General features: G+C 32.2%; 2 protein-coding genes across 8 annotated transcripts; both read right to left on the bottom strand.

The window, feature by feature from the left end:
• Positions 1–47: 47 nt before the first annotated feature.
• Positions 48–8260, bottom strand: LOC108453065 (ABC transporter G family member 39-like). 4 transcript variants are annotated; one of them, XM_017750962.2, is made up of 19 exons: positions 7608–8250; positions 7157–7277; positions 6045–6133; positions 5810–5894; positions 5430–5720; positions 5253–5343; positions 4257–5157; positions 3877–4037; positions 3559–3662; positions 3231–3396; positions 2977–3060; positions 2718–2854; positions 2258–2590; positions 1873–2163; positions 1674–1757; positions 1445–1578; positions 1128–1355; positions 849–975; positions 48–724 (listed from the first exon to the last, which is right to left on the bottom strand). In XM_017750962.2, the coding sequence occupies exons 1-19, from the start codon at positions 7967–7969 to the stop codon at positions 200–202; spliced, it is 4314 nt and encodes a 1437-aa protein (XP_017606451.1). In that variant the 5' UTR covers positions 7970–8250; the 3' UTR covers positions 48–199. The 4 variants fall into 4 exon arrangements, with proteins under 4 accessions (XP_017606451.1, XP_017606450.1, XP_052884521.1 ...); XM_017750961.2 differs by having other exon boundaries at positions 849–1020; XM_053028561.1 differs by having other exon boundaries at positions 48–1043; positions 7608–8260.
• Positions 8261–12105: 3845 nt separating this feature from the next.
• Positions 12106–19665, bottom strand: LOC108450227 (beta-amyrin synthase). 4 transcript variants are annotated; one of them, XM_053028272.1, is made up of 19 exons: positions 19563–19645; positions 19409–19459; positions 18963–19164; positions 15658–15843; positions 15489–15578; positions 15211–15408; positions 15043–15127; positions 14788–14954; positions 14495–14686; positions 14288–14401; positions 14053–14172; positions 13827–13949; positions 13624–13722; positions 13470–13526; positions 13174–13364; positions 12925–13102; positions 12750–12830; positions 12561–12644; positions 12106–12458 (listed from the first exon to the last, which is right to left on the bottom strand). In XM_053028272.1, exons 3-19 carry the CDS (start codon positions 19161–19163, stop codon positions 12348–12350), a joined length of 2277 nt encoding a protein of 758 aa, XP_052884232.1. In that variant the 5' UTR covers position 19164; positions 19409–19459; positions 19563–19645; the 3' UTR covers positions 12106–12347. The 4 variants fall into 4 exon arrangements, with proteins under 4 accessions (XP_052884232.1, XP_052884234.1, XP_052884233.1 ...); XM_053028274.1 differs by having other exon boundaries at positions 19441–19459; positions 19563–19625; XM_053028273.1 differs by lacking the exon at positions 19409–19459 and having other exon boundaries at positions 19563–19665.
• Between the last annotated feature and the right edge of the window lie 1322 nt (positions 19666–20987).

Here is a 20987-nt window from a genome sequence, read left to right on the forward strand (position 1 = left end):
TCATTAGATAAAAACTAATAATATGACTAATTTAATCACGGATCTGATTTTGATAAACAATTCTCAGCTTTAAAATCAAAGGTTGAATGTTATTGATGTGGTTTCTACAGGGTATTGTTTGATGTTGTGATATGAGTAGTGTGCCGATTGTGACACCATCTATCCTATAACTAATATACGCGTTGAAGAAACAAGAGAATTATCTTCTTTGAAAGTTAAGGAACTTGATACCGTAGGCAAATACCAAGAAAAACAACAGACACCAACCGATGTGTACGACAGCAACTACAGGAAGGAACTCATACTCGAAACCGAACATTTCCTTAATGAATCTCTTAACCGGAATGTCGGGAAATCCAGGCACCTCAAGATCGGAGTTTCGGTCACCCAATTGAGACGTAATAAGGCCATAGAGTGTCCAAGCCACTGGAGTTACCCAATAATACCACCTCCACCATACCGGGATTCGCGGTCTCGGGATGAGAAAACCCGAGAAGATGTTCCATAAACTTAGGAAGAATGACATGACAATTGCAGCAACTTGTGCCCCTGGAGTGAGAGCAATAACCATCATCCCATACAGTGTGAAGTAGACAAAACTAGCTGTTATGAAGTAGTAGAACCATAGGAAGTTGCTGGCCTTCCATTCATACCCAATCATTGAGTATAGGAGTGCAACGTAGATCGCTGTCTGGATTGCGGTATAGATTATCTCAATTGCCACCTGAACAACAAAGTAAGGTAGGGAGAATGTATCTATGGTCTAACATTAATGATGGTCGAATTAAGTATTTCAACTTAAATTCCGTCATTAGATCAGTCCAATGGACATAGTTGATCATTTTCACCTGCGCAAGCGCGTAAGGAAGTTCAGAATACATCCCGGCAGCTCTTTCGCGATAAAAAACGGTTCTCTCTATTGCAACTACGCCTTGCACCGTTGTAGCATTCACTGCTCCAAGGAAAAATACTGCACTATACATCGCTCCGAAAAAGTTCAGTACATCTTGTTGTTTTGCTCTGTTCATGGTTAATACATAAAACTAGTTTGCTGTTACCGTTACATTGTATAATCAACGGCAATAATCTTTGTTTAATCGAAGAATTGAAGGAAACACATTACTTACATTTGTTGTCCTTTGTTCCAAAAGATAAGGCCGAACAAGATGCCGACGACAATTGTTGTGAAGAACCTAATAGCATTGTACCGAGGGTTCCTCTTGTAAGACCAGTGTTGTTTCAGGAAACAAACCTTGCATTGAGAGAGGAATGGTAGAGAATATTTGGTCGGAAAGTGGAGATCCTCAGAGCCCGGAACCGGATGACTGAGCTCTTCAATAAGTTCTTGATTCCTCCTGCAAGTTTTACAACAATATAGAGGAAGCAAATATCAAACTACCACTTCTTAATTTCGTCTTAATTATGGAATTGAATTGGAACATACTGATAAAGGGAGGATTCAGCGTAAATTTCTGCAAAGTCTGCATTCAGCTGATTCTCAACTGCAGGAGCGGTGATTTCAAGCATCCATGTTGCTGGATTATATCCTTCCTTGATTTTTGGAACTCCTGGTATAGCCTGCAATGCAAGTAGCGCACATGTTGCTGATAAATTTTAACAGTCTAATATGAATTTTCTATCATTAATTGACCTACGGAAAACCAAATGCTCACCTCAAAATATTGTACAAGATTGTGAGAGTTGCGACCAAGAGGTCCGGCATAGATGATTTGCCCTCCTCTTTTCATCAACAGCAACTGAACAAGTAAAATAGCAAGTTGAAAATGACTAACATAAATGTAATAATAATTTAGAGGAAAGCATAGGCAGCAAATTCTGAGACAAGAATCTAGCAAAATAAAGCCTATACACCTCATCAAAAGACTCAAAGATGTCTATGCTAGGTTGGTGAATGGTGCACACTACAGTTCTCCCCGTATCAACGGTGTTTCTCACTGTCCGCATTACAATCGCAGCGGCCCTGGCATCAAGCCCGGATGTTGGCTCATCCATAAAGATGATAGAAGGATTAGCAACCAATTCAACTGCAATTGTCAACCTCTTCCTTTGTTCTGTTGAAAGACCATCTACTCCTGGAAGGCCAACTATAGCATCCCGTAGTGGCTTGAGCTCAATCAACTCCATAACCTCTTCAATGAACATCTGTGCATAGTCCAGAGTATCAAATTTAAACCCTTTTTTTTCTTTGGTAATTACAACAGAAAGGGACGGATACTTTTTTTGGAAATGGCATAACCTTTCTTGTCTTGGTGTCAACTTCTGAAGAAAGACGAAGCCAGGCTGAGTACAGCAGAGATTCATAGACTGTGACATGAGGAGAGTGGATATCATTTTGTTCGCAGTAGCCGCTGACACGAGTAAATGTAGCTTGGTTCTTTGGATATCCAGAGATGCTTATGCTTCCCTCAATGTATCCCCCGGTTTTCCTTCCTGCTAATACATCCATCAGGGTTGTCTTTCCGGCACCAGTGACACCCACCAATGCTGTCAATATCCCTGGTCTAATAGCGCCACTAACATCTCGTAGCAACTTAAGATGATCCTCTTCAACACCTTGGCTCTTCATTTCCTAGAAAAAGAAAACCAACATTTCACTTTAACCGCTTGCCTCTTGAAATCAAAATGTTCTCGAATGAAATGTTGCATTGATCTTACATTACAATAATATGGGAAGTGTTGAGGAATTAGTAACTTACAGAAGGCATATCTACAGAGTAGCTAACATGGTTGAACGCAAGTGAAAGTGGTTTGAAAGGCAACACCATTCCTCTTCCAGTCGGTCGGTCCGTGATGTTGGTGGCATCCGAAGAATTTCTCACTGGCAGATCAGTACCTACAATCCACTCACAAAAGGTCAGGCAAAGCATCATCTAGGAAGAATGGTTTTGTTCCTTACGATTGGAAGTGATATGTTAATACAACATTCTCGATCAAATATTCAGCATGTTTCCTTACCAGGTATGTTTTTTCCCGAGGATGACTCTTTCTTGTTCGTATTTTCATTTTCATCAACAACTATTGCTTTGGAATCACGCAGAGCTGAAAATTGGTTCACATAAAAACCACTTGTCAAAATTGAAATTTCTTTTGGATGGAAGAGATTACAAGTACGAAAGCAAGCAGCCCTAAAGTTGGATTTTGATTCATATAGCAGTTGTTTGAAGTATTGAGATTTCATTAAAATGAAAGAAACTAATAAGGTAACCTACGGTTGAGGTAAGTCAACGCCACAATGAATAAAATGTTGAAGAGAACAGAAAATCCGAACAGCGCTGCAACAGAAATCCAAAACCAACGATCTTCTGTATAGAAACCTCTACTCTTTAGAAGGACTTGTCCGACTGTAGTTGCATTAATTCTGGTGTCATTATTTTGCTGCATATACAGCATTTTGTGATACAGTAAGGTCAAGAAAATGTAAGTGCCTAACCAATGCTTATACACGGAGATGCATCCATACTATATCGACATATACATATACATACACATGCATATATGCTTCAAATTGGAAGACAAATAAAAGGGAAGAGATCTTACTGTATTCCATCTTTTATCAAGAAATTCATTCATGACGATGGCATTTTGTCCATACATCATTGGAGACAAATAGTAGCCCCATATCATCCATGGTTCAATGTCATCTGCAATTAGACAAAGGGTTACCATGCTTGAACCAAAGCGGATTATAACAAAAAATAAAAATTGCAAAATATTAATTATACAGATCAAACGATAAACAGAAACAATCATCTAATAGAATTTTGACAATAGGAATACCATATTGCTTTCCCTTTTGCTTACTGCTTGGTTTAACTGCAACGCTCTTTGATAGTAATTATAGATGAATTTACCTACCTCTTGCAACAATGAAACCTCCAAGCACGAAAACCATTAGCAAGGTGAAGGTACCCAATGTGTTTGCAATGACTTGTGTTCTTCCTACAGCAGCAATGAACCTAAAGAGGGATAAAGCCATTTGATGTATGCCAAAGAATGCCAGGAACTGTCTGAAGAACCTGGATATATAAAAGGGAAAGAATTATTATATAAAAGAAACTATTACAGTTTACAGTTTAAAGTGTTAGTTTTGAGTGTTCACTAAACCAGTGATTATTAGGATATAGAAATAGAACAACTAAACTCTGACTAAGGTTCCTAATTTTCATGGTTGTGAAGAAACTACTAATTTCGTGGTATGTGAGAATGGTGATTGTGAAAATGTGGAGACACCCTACCTGCTAGCAGCTGGAGCAAATCCAATGGTGTAGTATGTGAGGCAGATCCATATTCCAGATTCCATTAATGAAAATGGGATCTTGATGATCCAAATGGGAAGGCTAAAAGCCCATGGAGGATAGAACAAGAAGTCCCTTTGTTTATAGAAAACAGGAAGCCTGAAAATTGTCATTGCAAGTTCTGCCATCCCATTAAACATTACATTGATTAGACTGTAAAACAAAGCTCCGAAAAATTTCGAACCATCTTCCAAATTGCCTGCATGCATTTCTTTTCTGAAAAATACGGTCATGGCAATCAATGACATGATCGTAATTTGGACTGTCTTGAATACATACACGAATGAGTTACGTTTCATTAGCAACCACTCCCTTGCAAAGCATGCTCTGAACAACTCCCAGTTTGAAATGCCATAGTTTTCTGTAACTAATGCAGGATGGCGTGCTACTGATCTGTCATAAGGAACCCTCAGATCGGATTCAAGCTGTTGGCCAATGTGGAATGAGTTGAACCCCTGCACAAACTCGGAAACCGTAACATAACTATAAGGCTGGTCTTTTCTGAACCAATATTGCTCTTGGTCCTTCTTGGAAGTTACTTCTTGCAAAAAGTCTGCAACTCCTTTTCTTTCAGGGCATTTGAAACCCATGTATTCAAAGAACTCAAGGACACCTTGGGTGGGACCTTGGTAGACAATTTGACCTTCCGAAAGTAGGATAAGGTGGTCGAACTGATCGTATGTCTCGGGTGCTGGTTGGAGAAGAGAAATGACCATGGTTACATCCAGGATATGAACCATTTGCCTCATGAACTTGCAAATCTGATAAGTGGTAGAACTGTCCAGCCCCGTCGATATTTCGTCCATGAAGAAGGCCTTTGCTGGACCAACCAACATCTCTCCTGCAATTCAGGCGAACCCAAACTATTAGACTGCCAATATCTAACAACATTCAGCACCATTCTGAGGAGAAATTCAAATTTTGGTAGAAGCATACCAGTGGTCAAACGCTTCTTTTCACCACCAGAAATACCTCTACGCATGTCGTCCCCGACCAGAGTATCCGAACACATTTCTAGTCCAAGTATCTGATTAAAAGATTCTTGAAAAGGGTTAATGTGCTTGGATTGGGGTTTAGTACACAAATAGAAAACTTAGATGAAAACCAAACAACCTTAAGAACATAATCTGTAACCAAGCTGGTTCGTTGGCCTGCCATAGCTGTTGCTTTCATGAATGCATCAATTTCAGGATCTGGCTTGATCCCTGCCTCTTTTTCCCGCTTTGACAGCTCTTTCAATATTTCATATCTGGTGCCAACACCGAGACACCGTCCCGAGAAATCCAATGTTTCCCTTACTGTCATTTCACCATGGTGAACATCATGGTGACCGATATAAGCACATGTTCTTTGAGGAATAAACTCACTCATTTCATAACCACAATATGTGATTCTCCCACTAGACTGCCCACCAATGCCAAGTTATTGAAGCTAAATATTTAAGATAATTCCATTGTTAGTCCTATGGAAAAAGAAATCTTAAAGAGACTCACTCTTAGATCCTGATCAAGCCTTCCTGCAAGTGCTTGCAAGAATGTTGTTTTCCCTGCACCTGGAGGACCCAAAACTAGGGTCATCCTATAAATTTTCAGAACAGATCATCAATCCATAAATAACTGGACATGTCATCCTTCAAATTATATCCTCATTAACAAGTTCAATTTAACATTTCTGATTTCTCTATCCAAATTTACAAATGATAATTAATGTTTTCTTTTCCTAAATTACCTTGACGGTTTCACAATTCCACTGACATCTTTAAGTATCTCAATCTTTCTTTTCCTAGAAGGTACAAGCCGAACCAATCCAAGAATACTCTATGGTTCATGGCAGCATAAAAAATTTAAAAATATATTAGTTATCGAAATTAGAATATATTGTAATAAAAATAAACTATAATTATCAATACAACCAAAGTTTTTGGATCTAACTTAACCCTAAAAAGTTGATTTGTAGCACTCAATTAAGTTATGTCACGTCAATGTGTCATAAGTCATATTATAAAATGGTAAATTTCAAACTTTGATATTTTTAATGCCCTAACTTCTAATCTGAATATTTGTTGTTTTCTTTTTAAGTTAAATTCTTTTGAGGTTTAAAGTAAATTTTATGTTAAACTATAAATAAATAAAAGTAAGCAACACCGTTATAATAATATAGGTTCCTTTTAAATAAATTGATATGAGACACCTATATCATTATCAACTTAAACATAGTATAAATAAATACAAATTAAATATAATTACTTTTTTTACTTTAATTAACTGATCTTAAATTAAACTTTAAATCTTAATCAGTACTCATATACCCTAAATATTAACATTAATCGTAAATCCTAAATCTTACAAACACTAACCATAAATTCAAAATATTATTTCACTGCTATCACTGATTAATTTTTGTTTAATCAATATAAATTTTAAAATGATTAACGTTAAAAGAGAGTTGATATGACCGTATGATATTAATTAAAAACCTTGTAAAAATATATGATGCTTAAAAGTTTTAATATTTTTATTTTTGTTATTTTTATCCGTTTTAATGTATAAGTTTAATTTTGTTTGAGCCAATAGTAGTATTTAAATAAAATCCTCTCAATAATATCGATTTAATAATTTGAACTTATTCCAAATGCTTGAAGAAGCCCACTTCCACTTTTTCAACTATTTGTTAAATTGAAAAAATATTATACAATTCATACATACAATTTATATAATACTACTACAAGTCAATTGGACTACAACTTAATTCACAATTTATTAATCATTAAAATTAATCCTTTAAAATAATTCTAATAAAATTTAAACTTACAAAGAAAAAGAAAAAGAGTGAAGGGATACCTCTATAATAGTCAAGGTAACATTAAACAGTGAAGGAAGAGCTCGGCTTCCTACGTAAACGTCTCCTTCAACCGATAAATGCTCAAATCTAACTTCAATTTTTGGAATTTCAATGCCAACTCTTCATCATTCATAACCCAATTCCATATATTAGATCAGAAATCCATTAAAAAATTAATCAAATCAATTATCCATAAAATTTAAATTCTAAAAACATTTAAGATAAATAGTTTTAGACAAAAAAATTAAAGGTTTTACATGTAATACAGTTTGAGTATAGTTGTTCAGATCGGGGTGGTATTCTCCTCCCACTAAAATTTGATTATATGATTCGAACTTCACTTCCTCTAATTTAGGTTTTCTTTTTTCTAATATAAAGCTTATCGATTTAAATGTAATATAAAAATATACAAGTTAGAAAAAGTTGGTTTTCACTAAAAATGAGATATACCTATCAGTTCGATCCCTTAATTTCCTGAGAAAAGTTTCATTATCTTGTTCGACAACCTTCAAAATGCTGTCTAGGAGTTGCTTCTTATTCTGTTGTCCAAGCTTAGTTACATCAACTTCGTGAAGAACAACTTTCCCATTATCACCAACATTCCTTATCATACTTTTCCGGAGGCGATCATACATGGGAAGTCGTTCGATGGCAGCCCACATGAGATCCTCCTCCGTGTCATGCCGTTGGCTCCTCTCGAACACTTCGGGCGGAGTTTGCCAAATATCCCGGAACCTCGCCGACCCCCAACCCCCACGCCCGCTGCTCATTGATCTTGCCGATAGATCATCTCCTGCTAAAGCTGACGCCATCTTGATGATGAATTAACTCTAGCTTTTCATTCCGATTGAAAGGAAGATATATCAAAGGCACGACGTCGGTTACTTGCCTATATGAAACTGATTACTTCATTGATAAAAAAGAACGCAAGTGTTTGGTGCTTGAAATGTTTGGCAGTGATGAAATGAACTGAAAAGATAACGAGACAATGTACGTCTTGTGATATTAAAGAGAGGTAGTTGGATCCATTAAACATCAGACTCCAGTCGGCTATAATCAACTGTTGTGTGCTGACTATCTAAATTGAGGCCATACTTGTCACTGTCTATTTATTTCTTGTGGTGTTCGTGGCTGTAAATCAATTACGTTTTCTATTTATCTTAAGATATTTTATATTAATATTCAAAATATTCTTGTACTAATATTTTGTTCCTTTTTTAACTTCTCTGTTTTCTCTTAACCCATTATCAAATAAATAATGAAGGATAATTAATAACAATATTAATATTTTAAGTAAATTTATTAATATACTAATCAAAATAAAATATTATTATTAATAGAAAATATTAACATTACAATTAATTATTTTTAATTGTTTATTTTTAAAATTAACAAAATTAAATTACTTTAATTTAAAGAAGTTAATTTTACTCCATATCGAAATTAAAAGGAATTAAAGAAGTGTTAGTTTTACCACTTTCTTTTTGGAATTTTACAGTTTATAGTTATCTTATACATATATATACTATCACGTCTCATTAGGGATCCACCTATTATATCCTGATATCGATGGCCCCTAAATATTGTAGAATGTTATTATTACAAAGGCCTATATAAAAAGACAATCTCTAATTTCCTTTTTTAAACAAAAAGGGGCTTGAGACTAAAGAGGGGACTTTTTCCTGCCTCTCCAAATTCACCAAGCTGGGATCTCCATGGTCACCACACAACTCTCTACCTTGTATTAAACGAGGTGAAATTGCTTAGAATTATCAGCTCTCACTTTGTGTATTGACAAGTTACTAATTTTCTTTTAATCCTTTTTATCAATTGGGATACAAAATTAAAAAACTCAAAAAAAATTTTAACATAAGAGCTTTTATTCGTACTAATTTTTTTATGCCTTTTTATAACTCTCAAAAGAAAACAGAATTATAAGAATGTATATTAGACATCTAAAATCAATCATTCTTGAATGTATAAGTATGGCACATTGCACTTATATGGAGATTTTAAATTTAAACTTTAGAGATGATATTATTAAAATAAATAATCACTAACCCTAAAACATGTTGAACCATGTCTTATGATATTAAAGAAAGGTGATTGTAAGAATATATGTAAATATAGATAGAAGTTATTATTATTAGGGTAAAATACATTAGTAGTCATCCAACTATTAGTAAACTTTTTTTGTCATCCAATTATGAAAAGTTACAAAATATCACCTAATTATTCAAATTTATCTTTTTTTTATCACCGATTGACTAACAAAGGATGACTTTTAAACTTAATATAATAGCAATTGTAACCCTCAACATCTACAAATTATGTCACTTTAATCTTGATTCTAAAAAAATTTAACTCTCAACATTAACACATTGTCTAATTTGATTTTCTTTGTGACATTGAGGCTTAATTTTAAATTTTGAAAAATATGAAAATTATTGTATTAAATTTTTAGTATTTCTATTTTTATATATTTTCGATCAAGTTTAGTTAATAAATTTATCTCATTAACTTTTAAGTAAAAAGTAAAAAAAGAAGAAGCAAAACTAACAAAAGACCAAATTATGATAAAATAATTTTATTTTAATCGAGGTTTATAAAATTATTTTAATAAATGTTTCGAACATAAATGTATATTTCATTTTTTAAAGGTAATAAAGGTATACTTCTAAATAACGATGAAATAAAATTCTAACTGCAAAATATGGTAGGGATTTTTTGATTATTGTTAATAAGAGAATATCCTTTCTCAAAATCGGATGAATAAAAAAATAGTTTTCATAATGAATAAAATATTTTGTCATATCTCAACAATGAATCGAATGGGGCAAGGAAATAATTTCTTGGTGTTTTACAAAAAAAAACACAAAGATCATAATTAAATATCGATATTTTAATTTTTAATTTTAATTTTCAAACTTATTAACAATACATAATTGATAATATACTAATTTTTAGTGTCCTTATGGTATTAATATCTTTCCCACGCATACTAACTCTCCAATTATGGCTGCCATTAATACAACAGATATAAAATTTGTTTTAATATATCAAATTAATAATATTAAAATTTTATTTATTTTTAATATAAAATATTTAGAATTACAAATAAAAGGTTTGATATAAAGCTCAAGTATTTTTATTTTTAAAATTTATTTATTTTTCAAGATACCATAAATTTGAAACCAAAGCAATTCAATGTAAAAAGTATGATTCTTTTATTTAGTTTAAAATAGATTTATTTAACCAAGGAATTTTAATCAAATTAAATTATGATTACAATTTAACGAAGGAAATTAAACGGAATCTTCAATTCGATGGTCCAATTTGATTATGTTTTATAACAATTAATTATTATTCTAATGTAATTTCTGTAATTATATTTGTAACTTTAAGAACAGTGTATTTATTAATTGAAGAATACATCATGTTTAGGGTATGATTATCTTAGAAATTTGTATTTTAATGTAATAATAATTAAAAATGTTTTTATAACTAATTATGTTCTTGTTATTTTTAATTGAAAACCATTAAATAAATAAAGTAATAATTAACTAATAAAGAGTAAAATCGTCTTTTATTTAAACGTCACTTCGTATTTCATAATGGTAAAAGTTTTGATTCCGAGGGCTCGGATCTTTGTCTTTTATGTCATGGGGCCTTTTCTGTATGAGCTGCCTGTTTCTAGGTGTGGATCTTTACTCATCCTGTTCAATGTCTAATTATTTTGAATAAAGGAAAACGAAGGGCCCCCACGGTAATTAATGGCAGCCACCACTCTAACAATAATATTTATTGATTTTATATAATGGGATTGAATTGAATGTGTTATGTTACAAATTTCGGTTGAAATTGAAATAGTTAATTTAATTCAATTAAAAGTCTGTTAATAATATTTTAAAATTTTAATTATTAATTTATTTAGTTTAAAATTAAATAATTAATTAAATTAATTAAATTTAATAATTAATAATATAAATTATATGTAATTTTAATTTAATTAATTTGATTAAATAAATATTATTAATTTATTTGTTTTAATTAAAATAAAATATATAAATTTTAATTAATTGATTGAATTAATTAAAATATTTTAATTTAATTTCTTGAAAAAAGAAGCGCTTAATATCTGACAATGTGTCAACCTATTTAAGAATTAAACTCATAAGGGCCCACTTGAATTTCCCAACTGTATGATAATATCTTAATCTATAGAACCCAATAGTTGTCACACGTCATCAAATTTGACTTCTGCCTATTGGCAATCATGCCAAACCTAGAGAGTCCATGCAAGGAAATTAAATAAAGTGCCTTTATTATTTGATGTGCATCTGTAGGACACAACACTGCTGTCATAAGGAACTTTAAATAAAATTAATGAGATTAAGTTTCTTGAAGAAATTAATTTCATTTCTTTCCACCCATTTTATCAACGGAACTGAAATTGATTGATTTGATAATTTAATTAAATAAATTATTTATTAAAATATTAGAAATTAACTCAATTAATTTTTTAATTTAATTAAATCAATTTATGTCAATTTTGACTTAATTGATTTAAAATTTTCTTTAAATTAATACTTTAATTAATTATCAATTAATCTAATCTAAATCGGTCTGGTTCAGATAATATCGTGTGCAGTTAAATAACTGTCAAATTTTTATTTTTAATAGTATTCCGCATTTACCTTAGAACCAAACTTGACAAATTTGAGCTTTCTAATTCTTTATCATTTTTAAAAATAAACTTGTCTTTATTTGTTATTGTCTTCCAATTCAAAATCTTTTCCTCAAAATTTCTTATTCCACTTACTAATGCTATGTGAAAAAAATAATTTGATGGCCATTTTTAACCATATTTATATACTTAACAGATGAAATAAATCCTTTGGTCAAAAAAAAAAAACAGATGAAATAAATCCATGAAAACTTTGTCACGTTGAGCAAAGCGGATAGAAAAACTTGTCATTTAATTAAAATGTGATTTGTGGGTATACCATTTTACAAGCTTATTTTGCCCACTTATGTGATGGCATCCACTCATTGACTTTTTTAAATTCATGACCACCTTTGTGAAAGATAAAAAGGAAATAGTATACAGAAATCAATAAATTAATCTATATAATCCGCCCCTTCTTTTGGCGTTTGATGAGTCAAGTTCCAACATGTTTGGACAGAGGATTATGGCAATGGAACACGTTTCCGGTACTCTGCAAGTGCCCACAGTGGGTAAATGTTCCTATAGGCTGCATAGTGTAACATGCAGTTTTTCATGAACACTCCAGTAATTTCCTGTCACCAATAGGATTCAATTGTTAGGTTGAAATGAAATCACTGTTTGATCTCTCTTTCTTTTAGGATTTTCAGTAAGCCATATAAATATTATATTAGCACCTGTTGGGGAAAGTCGCCATCTTCCAACTGAGAATTGATTATTAGTTTTGCAGCACGGTGCAGAGGCCTTGGGTCTCTTTCCGCCTGTTTAAAACAAGCGAGTTGTAGTTAAACCGGGTTATCAATATTATATTTAAGTTTCAATTTGTATCCTCAAAGCCTAAGCTTCCACAAAAGCATTAGGTTCACCTGTCCAGCATGAATCAAGCCCATCATAGCCCATGCAGTATGCACCAAGTTTGATCTGCCATCTTCAAGAGGTACATATCTCTGCATCACCAACCACATTGGTGTTATTAATTAAACCATTAAACCCTTGGTATCAAACAGGGCAGATTAGTTGTTTGTGACATTGGAGATTTACTTTTTCAGGACATGATTTGTAGCTCTCTCCCCACCCACCATTCTCTCTTTGTGTTGTAAGTAGGAACTGAACACCTCTCCGCATAGCTTCACAGTTGGTGTATGTCTTGCCTGCAGCTGCAAGGCCTCCGAGTGCAAACCATGTACCATATGTGAAGCAAACTCCCCAGTTTCCATACCTGTTAAGTGTTCGATGTGATTCAATTCTAATAAAAAAACGTCTATTCGATTAATCCCGAATCAAACATACCATGAACCATCAGGCATTTGTATATCTTCGAGGTAGTGTACAGCATTCGTGATGAAATTGTCGATTTCTTTCTTCCTGTGCCCAGGGTACAACTTCTTAAACATAACTAAAGCATGGATTGAAGATGCAGTACACTCAATGTATTCATGCTCGATGACAATGTCGGCAAAAAATTCGGTGGGATTAAGCATCTGAACAAGAGCAACATATAAGGAACCATCATTAACATGTGAAAACTAAGAAAGAGTAAACCATAGTTCAATAGCCTAACAGATGTCAAGGGCTTAAGCACTTACTTCCAGCCACTCTTGAGCTCCTGCAGGCTCCCAGGCAGCTAATCCTCCATTTTGACTCTATATAGAACAAGTGAAGCATTTGAAGCTTATATAAATAGACAACTTGCTATGACTAAGAGGTATCCTTGAAAATCTAGAATGAGCACATTCTTACCTGCAGAGAGAGTATAACATTGACTGCATCATATAATTGCTGAGGTTCCATTTTCTCACCAACAATTTCTGGTGGCAACATGGACATGAGTAGGCAGCACTGTAAAATAGAGGAGCATCGGTGAAGTCAACATGAATTTATAGAATAGATGCATCACTCATATTTATTTAATGCATTTAATTGAGACTAAAGAAATCAGTTACCTTCAAGCCTTCTGCAGTGCAATCAGAAACTTGCCATCCATGATCTTGATCAGAGAAAGTCCAAGATCCCTTTGAAATATGACGGAACATTTGCTTAAAGTCACCGGAAGGGTTGTCCTTGACCTATTCGTTGTAATCGGAAGGCAACAGTTATTGTCACTAGACATACGATGAGCAACAGAAAAAGATTGAAATGACTTGATGATGAATGAATCTGATATTGAACCTGAGATTTCTTGATGAAGTCATGTCCTCTCTTGAGTACAGGTCCGATTTCGTCGGTGAGGTTACTAGCAAGCAAAGCTTGAATTGCGAAACCGGTATCCCACTGTTGGCTTCCAAAACTCTGCAGACCAGTAACCATGGAGTTTTCTAAATGAAAATCTATGCTTGTAGCATCTTTCCTTGTTACTGATTTAATCAATCAATAAGTTTATTTTGGAGAATGAATGTACACAAACCTGCATCTTCATCCCATCTTCAGCAACCCAAAGATAATCCGGGATTCGAGCAAGGTGTTTCTTAAAGTAATCACTATTTGGCTCTTCAGCCCAACAAGCAAGCATGCATAACACCTACTCCATTCAATGGCACCACATGGTTAGCAATCAAATAGACATAACCTTAACATTCTTATTGCCTTTGATAAATTATGATTGTAAAATTACCTTCTCCACACAACCAATGGTGATGTATCTACTATTTTCATCTTCATAATGGATGTGTTTCATTGTTACTTGGAGAGCCCTTTCTCTGATCAACTTGTTAAAAGGCCAACGAGTAAGCAGCGGTTCGGTACATATATATAGACTGTCCCACATCAGATCCTGAATCAAAGGATGTGGATAGTAGATATCCTCCTGTAACACCAAATTGTTTATCAATGTTATATTAACTTAACTGTAATGTGGTTTATTGCCTTTGCAGTTTGTAATTTGTACAAAACAAAGACAAAACTCACAGGTGCACATAGATGGCGTATTTTCTTCCAGTTAATTTCATTGTAAGGTTGAAGGTAGAGTTCTTCTCTGAGTTGTTCGATGAGAGGTGTGATCGGTCCAACGAACCTTTTGCCATATAGATATGACATAGGCATGTACACCATACGACAGTAGCACCACATTTTAGCTGCACATTTGAAAGTTCCAATTGAACATTAATCAGATTCATTGCTGCCATTGTTGATATATGTCAACTGATATTACTGCATGCAAACCTGGATGCATAGGAAGGAACGAAGGAAGCAGCCAGAACTCTGGGGGCATTGGGTTACAACCGGACCAGTCAAAAACACCAAGTATCTACAAGAAAAAGGGAACATTCTTATCTGCAAAATGGGTAAATTTTAAAGGCCAGTTTGTGCAACATGTGCATTGATGCATACCGAAAGCCAAGTCTTTCCCCAAGAGGGCATATGAGTGACACTGCCATGGTCAAGAATCCACTTGCGGGCTCTCGCACAAGCATTGTCCAGTCCGCCATCGGGTCCTTCCCCGAGAATACGCATGCAAATGTAGCTAAGAGCTGTACAAAACATGGTGCTGTGACCCTCTATATGTAATCCCCATCCACCATCTTCGTTCTGCCATCACATCCATTAAACGCTTCAATTTTACTTGGATATATAACAATTTTATACCAAAATATAGAAAATATACGTACCTGATGATAGTATATATAACGAAGGATTTCTCTACGATGCTCTTCAGGGAATACGGTGTTAAGGTGTCCAGTAATATACATACTGAAAACCTACAATTTTGAGTAGACAACATTAGCACTCGCATTTAGTTAAAGAGTTGATGGACAAGTCCTAGAGAATGAAATTTACCAAGGGCGGAAGGAAAAACAATGGACCAGCATTTTCAGCGGGCCAATGACCGTCGCTGGCTTGCAAAGCAGAGAAGAAATGCACAGCCCTCCTCAGTGTTGTTGTGGCCTTCTCGTACGTGATTTGCTCACCATCATCAATTTTCACAGCTGGTATGCTTTGTTTGAAATTCTTTTCCTTCAGAAACTGCAAAAAGAAAAAAATTTTGAGTAAATTTTACATACTCATAATATAATATGAATCACCAAATTATTTTAATTACTTTCATTTTTTCCTATGAGAAATTTAAGCTTCTGCTTTCATATAAAAAAAAAAGAAATTAGAAAGAACCTGGAAATATAAATAAAAAGACTCAAAATTTTACCTTTTCTTTATATATAGATATGGACATTATGGTTATCATTTTGGTCTCTACTTTTTCAAATTTTATTAAAATATTTAACACAAGGTCGTAATTTTTAAGTCGAAATCGTCTTTATTACATTCAACAAAATTGGAATTGACCCACAAACTATAGAAATTTTATGGTTGGTCATAAATCACCAAAACTAGCATTAATTGATGACAGTGTAGGACTTATTAATTAGAAGGATAAGGTTTATCTAAAATTTAAAAGAATTTAGACAAAAATTTAGGCTTGTTTAAAATATGAGTCGAGCTCTAGTTTGAACATTTAAGACCTAAACTCAATCTAATCTTATCTATTTTAAGTTTATAATATTTTATACTATGTTATTTTTATATATTATGTAATTTAGAAAATATTAAAAATAAACATATACTAAATATATAATATTACACTAATATAAACATTAAAATAATGTTAAGATACTATATAAAAATTTTAATAAATAAAAATGTATATAACTATTAAATATTAAAATAAAATATTAAAAATATTTTTAAAAATTTTAAAAATAATATGGGTGGGCCTAAATGGATTTGAATTAGTTTTTACAAATAATGATGGGTATAGACAAAATTTTAAGTTCATATTTCAAGTTGGGCGAATTTGAATAAACATAAAGTATATTAATATTATGCTTAAGCCCAATCATACCTAGCCATGAGCACCTCTAAGTATCAATATATTACATTTATTTATAGAAGGTAGAATATTTTATTATGAGGATATTAGAAAATTCCTTAAAAAAGGGATAATAGTATATTTAAAGCATCAATAATCTATATTTATGTATGGTAGATAGTTAAAATATTTATATATATATATAAATAAAATGTATAAATCGTTGTTACGTTTGACATAAAATCTTATAATTTTTCTACAAAATTTAAATTATTTATTTGTGTGCCTGTATTTAAACCATTTATTTAGTTAAAATTTGATATTTTTAAATATTTTATCATACAATATTTGTAAATTCCAAATTCTAATTAGGGTATCAAAAATTTCCTTTTATTATTTATTTATGTGCAAGGTATAAGTCTATGAAGAAAATGATTAGAAATGGAATGGAAGTGTACGAAAAAGAATGTAAAACAGAAACTCCACGCGAAAAACGCATGGTGAGCGTGGTCACGTGGAAACAACTTTGGACGACGCTTTCAAAGTCGTCGCTATTTCTACCCCTTTTTTTCTCTCCGCTTTTGCCATCTCCTTCTTTTTGTCTCCACTTTCATATCGCACCATTACTTATTTATCTTATAATTCATATTTAAACCCCCCCCCCAAAAAAAAAAAAAAGCAAATATTTGGAGAAGATAAAAGAATAGGAAAAGCTCAACATGCGAAATCCACTCATTTTGTTTTAATTTATACCCAACAAAAGGTGCAAACTTAATTTAGTGACATCAAATCTACTTTATATAAATTATCTACCTTATGTTTGTCGATTAACTTCATCCACCCACCATATACTTTCTATGATTAGGAAACTAGGCTATAGAAAACAATATTCGTTTTCGCCCACGTTTTGCCATGCAAAGTTATGTTTTACGCGTGTATATATATAGTAGTAAATTAGATAATCCCATTCCATTAAAACTTTTATAATAAATGTACGTAATTTTTTTATTGGATCCCGTTATTCGGTTTATATATAAATTATATATGATATATGCATCAAATATAGATCTAAATTTTAAAAAAAAAAAAAACTTGTGAAGCTAATAAAAGTATAGTTTTAATGAAAATTTTGTTTTCGGTTAACTCCAATAAAGATGCTCCAAATTTGTAAAGATCATAAATGTATGAGTCAAAAAATTTTTGAGGAGGGATTAAATTTTATATCTTTATAATAGTAAAAAAAGTAATTTTATTGTTTTAATAATTTATATCTTTTAATTTTTAAAAATTAAATTAATTTTTATTATTTTTAAAAATTAAAGTGTAATTTTATTATTATTAATTTGAAATTTTTTATTATAATATGCACGTCTCTATCAAATAGGATTTTGTAAACACGATGGTTTTATTTTCTGGCTTCCGTGCCATGTATTATGATTCGTCATTGAAATCAGCAGTATGGGACTTTATGCCAGATATTTCGTGCTAATTACTTAAATCTAAACCACTCATCATAAATTCATAAAAATTTCTGTTTCCTTTTACGTTTAAACATTGGACTTTTATAGAAATATAATTAAAAAAGAAAAGAGTGGTCTTGTTTAGTAGGTTTTAAATGCTTTTGACTTTTCAATATTTTATTTAAATTACAATAATAACTTCTTCTTCTTTTTTGGTTTTTTTATATGGTTTTAAAATAAATGAATTCCAGGTTCAGAAAATTCTTAATCTCGTATTTTAACCCAAGAAAAAAAAATAAATGTTAAAGTTCAGCCCATTCTATAATGTATAGAAGAAAATGAAAAAAAAAAAAATTGGGAGTAACCTTATCATCTCGAATTTTGTTTTAAAAGATCTCATCTTTTACGGATAGCTACATTTTGTAAACTCATCTTTGGCTTCCTATCGTTAGTACACTTACTAATTCTTTGACACCAAAAATCAAAATACTGGACCATATGATTTTGGCCTTTAGATTAAGGCAATGTCATACTCATAACAGACGCAGACGTAAGAAATCCAAGAATATTTAAACCAAATTCACCTTAAAAAAAGGACAAAAAATGGGATTATAAATAGAGAGAGAGAAGGTCCCTTAGTTTTGGTCCAAGCCTCCAAGGAATTTACAAAAGAAAAAAACTTTAATTGTTAAAAGGGGTGGGTAAAAATTCCAAATTCAAAAGTGTGAATCGTTTCAAATCTTATGAGATGGTGTGAAAGTAGAAAACGGGTCGGGCATGCAAAAAACTGTGTTTAAAAAAGAGAGAGAATTAGATACCTGCATACGCCAAAGGAGATCAGCACTAGGCTTGACATGGTGGCGGTTTTTGTAGAAATTTTTGCGAGCCTCTTCAACCTGGGCTCGCTCTTCAGGAGTGCCACTGTCAGGGTCGAATTCCCAGGTTTGTCTCCCCACGTAGTTGTTTGTGCTGTACAAGTACGGCCCATCCACACCCTCTGCAACCTTCAGCTTCCACATTCTGAATCACAAAAATGGACCCATTACTGAGTTGATCATATTGTGGGAGACGATGATTTCCAGGATAACATACAATATTTGTCTCTGTTGCATGGACACAAATGGAACACTATAGTTTGAAGTAAATAAGTAAATTGGATAAATACGTTACGTAATTGGGAATTAAACCTCCCATAAACAACAACAAGCTTTGCTAATTTTATTTATGCTTATGGTGTTTAGTAAGAAACAACCAAAAAACTCACAGCTTGGAGAAAGTATATATTTTGGACTCAACCTGATCAAGCACTTGTCAACTACAGAAAGGGAAACTTTATGAGTTTTGCACTTGCAGTAGTACTCAAAAGAAGAAGAAGAAGAAGAAGAAAGATTTGGTAAACTGAAGACAAGATCCTGAACCTGTACTTGAAACTTATGGCCAGGAAAACTATGCTTTATGATGAGTTTTGGGTGCGAAGGGGACAACGGTTTATATAGAGATAAGATGCCAACCACCCCCAATGTTTTGCTTTTATTCCTTTTTTCGCCATGCTTTCGTGGTAGAAATTTTGTTGAAAATTCAGGGTCCATTTTTTTAATGGGTACGTTTAACCTGGAGAGATTAAAACAATAATTACTGAACAATTAGTACTGTTAAATTAAAATCATCGATGATTGGATTTAAACTCGGTTTTGGCATTCACAATAGTAGAAAATAAAATTTGACAATATTTTATTAAAAGTGGTATATGACCAAATTCTTTTTATTAAATAAATAATCATATCTATAATACTGTTGTCTTTAGTTTATTATTGATGTAATTATTTATTATTTATTTAAATAATTATGTTATGCATTCATGTCATTTTTATAATAATTTTAAATTATTTCTTGTATTGAATGATAAATATTTTTAAAATAATTTCTATTAGTATCATCCTAATATCCTCTACCTAATCAATCAGAAATAAACTAATTAATTTCTTTTTGGCAAAAAAAATTAAACTAATCAATCAGAAAGGGAGAAGAAATTATCTATAGGGTGAAGAGTCGATTATTTTGGGAAATTTTGTAATTAGAGCGTTACCTAAGGGGATGAAAACAGAGGAATTGGATTCTTGGAAAAATATTGAAGCAGCCATCCTCTTTTGTAAAATGAAACATTGTTGAGTAGAGATTTTTAGTGACATGTGGGATGCTGAGTGTCACATCTATGCCACTCAAATTGTATTACACATCCATAAAGCAAAATTAAATACAGATTTCACATCAATGAACTTCTTTCTGATTTCCAAAATAAATAAAAATGGAACGTTTGTTAGGTTTGGATGATTGAATCTACTTTAATGTTATCATTGCTGCCTTCAAGCGTAAACCACCTCTTAATTGTCTTTCTTCTTCACTTTTTTTTACTTTTAGGATTAATCACAAATTTAATAATTACCGATGTTTATATGTTTTGTCAAAATGGCTCTAATTATATTTTTGAGTCCTTTTTTTACCATCAACCTTTTTTTTTTCAAACTGCTTTTTCTAGTAGATTTGATAGAAGTATTGTTAAAAATTTAACGGGATGACGTGGAATATTTTTAATGAGATATAATTTATTATTCAAGTAACTTGATAAGATAATTACATGTGAAAAATAATAAAATAAATAAATGAAACATAAACTTAACAAAATAACTCTTAATTTGAAGAAAATAAAAGGTTTCAAAATAAATACATAGATTTGTTAACTGAGAGGTTTAAAAAAAATTAATAAATGCATTCATTTTGAAACATTGGTTTAGATAATTACATTTATTTTCTTTAAATTAAGAGTTATTTTTTGTAACTTCATG

Source organism: Gossypium arboreum, chromosome 5 (assembly GCF_025698485.1).
Source record: "Gossypium arboreum isolate Shixiya-1 chromosome 5, ASM2569848v2, whole genome shotgun sequence".
NCBI lineage: Eukaryota > Viridiplantae > Streptophyta > Magnoliopsida > Malvales > Malvaceae > Gossypium > Gossypium arboreum.

Bases quoted from the DNA above. Each gene is read 5' to 3' on its own strand.
- LOC108453065 (XM_017750961.2), bottom strand. From the start codon at position 7,969: ATGGCGTCAGCTTTAGCAGGAGATGATCTATCGGCAAGATCAATGAGC. The intron at 2,164-2,257 runs GTTATGCCATTT...GACTATGCACAG, and splicing joins TTGACACCAAGACAAGAAAG to ATGTTCATTGAAGAGGTTAT. The intron at 1,758-1,872 runs GTGTATAGGCTT...TTACTTGTTCAG, and splicing joins TCTTTGAGTCTTTTGATGAG to TTGCTGTTGATGAAAAGAGG.
- LOC108450227 (XM_053028273.1), bottom strand. From the start codon at position 19,163: ATGTGGAAGCTGAAGGTTGCAGAGGGTGTGGATGGGCCGTACTTGTAC. The intron at 15,128-15,210 runs GTATGCATCAAT...TTTTTCTTGTAG, and splicing joins GGGGAAAGACTTGGCTTTCG to ATACTTGGTGTTTTTGACTG. The intron at 12,459-12,560 runs GTGCTAATATAA...TATTGGTGACAG, and splicing joins ATGGCGACTTTCCCCAACAG to GAAATTACTGGAGTGTTCAT.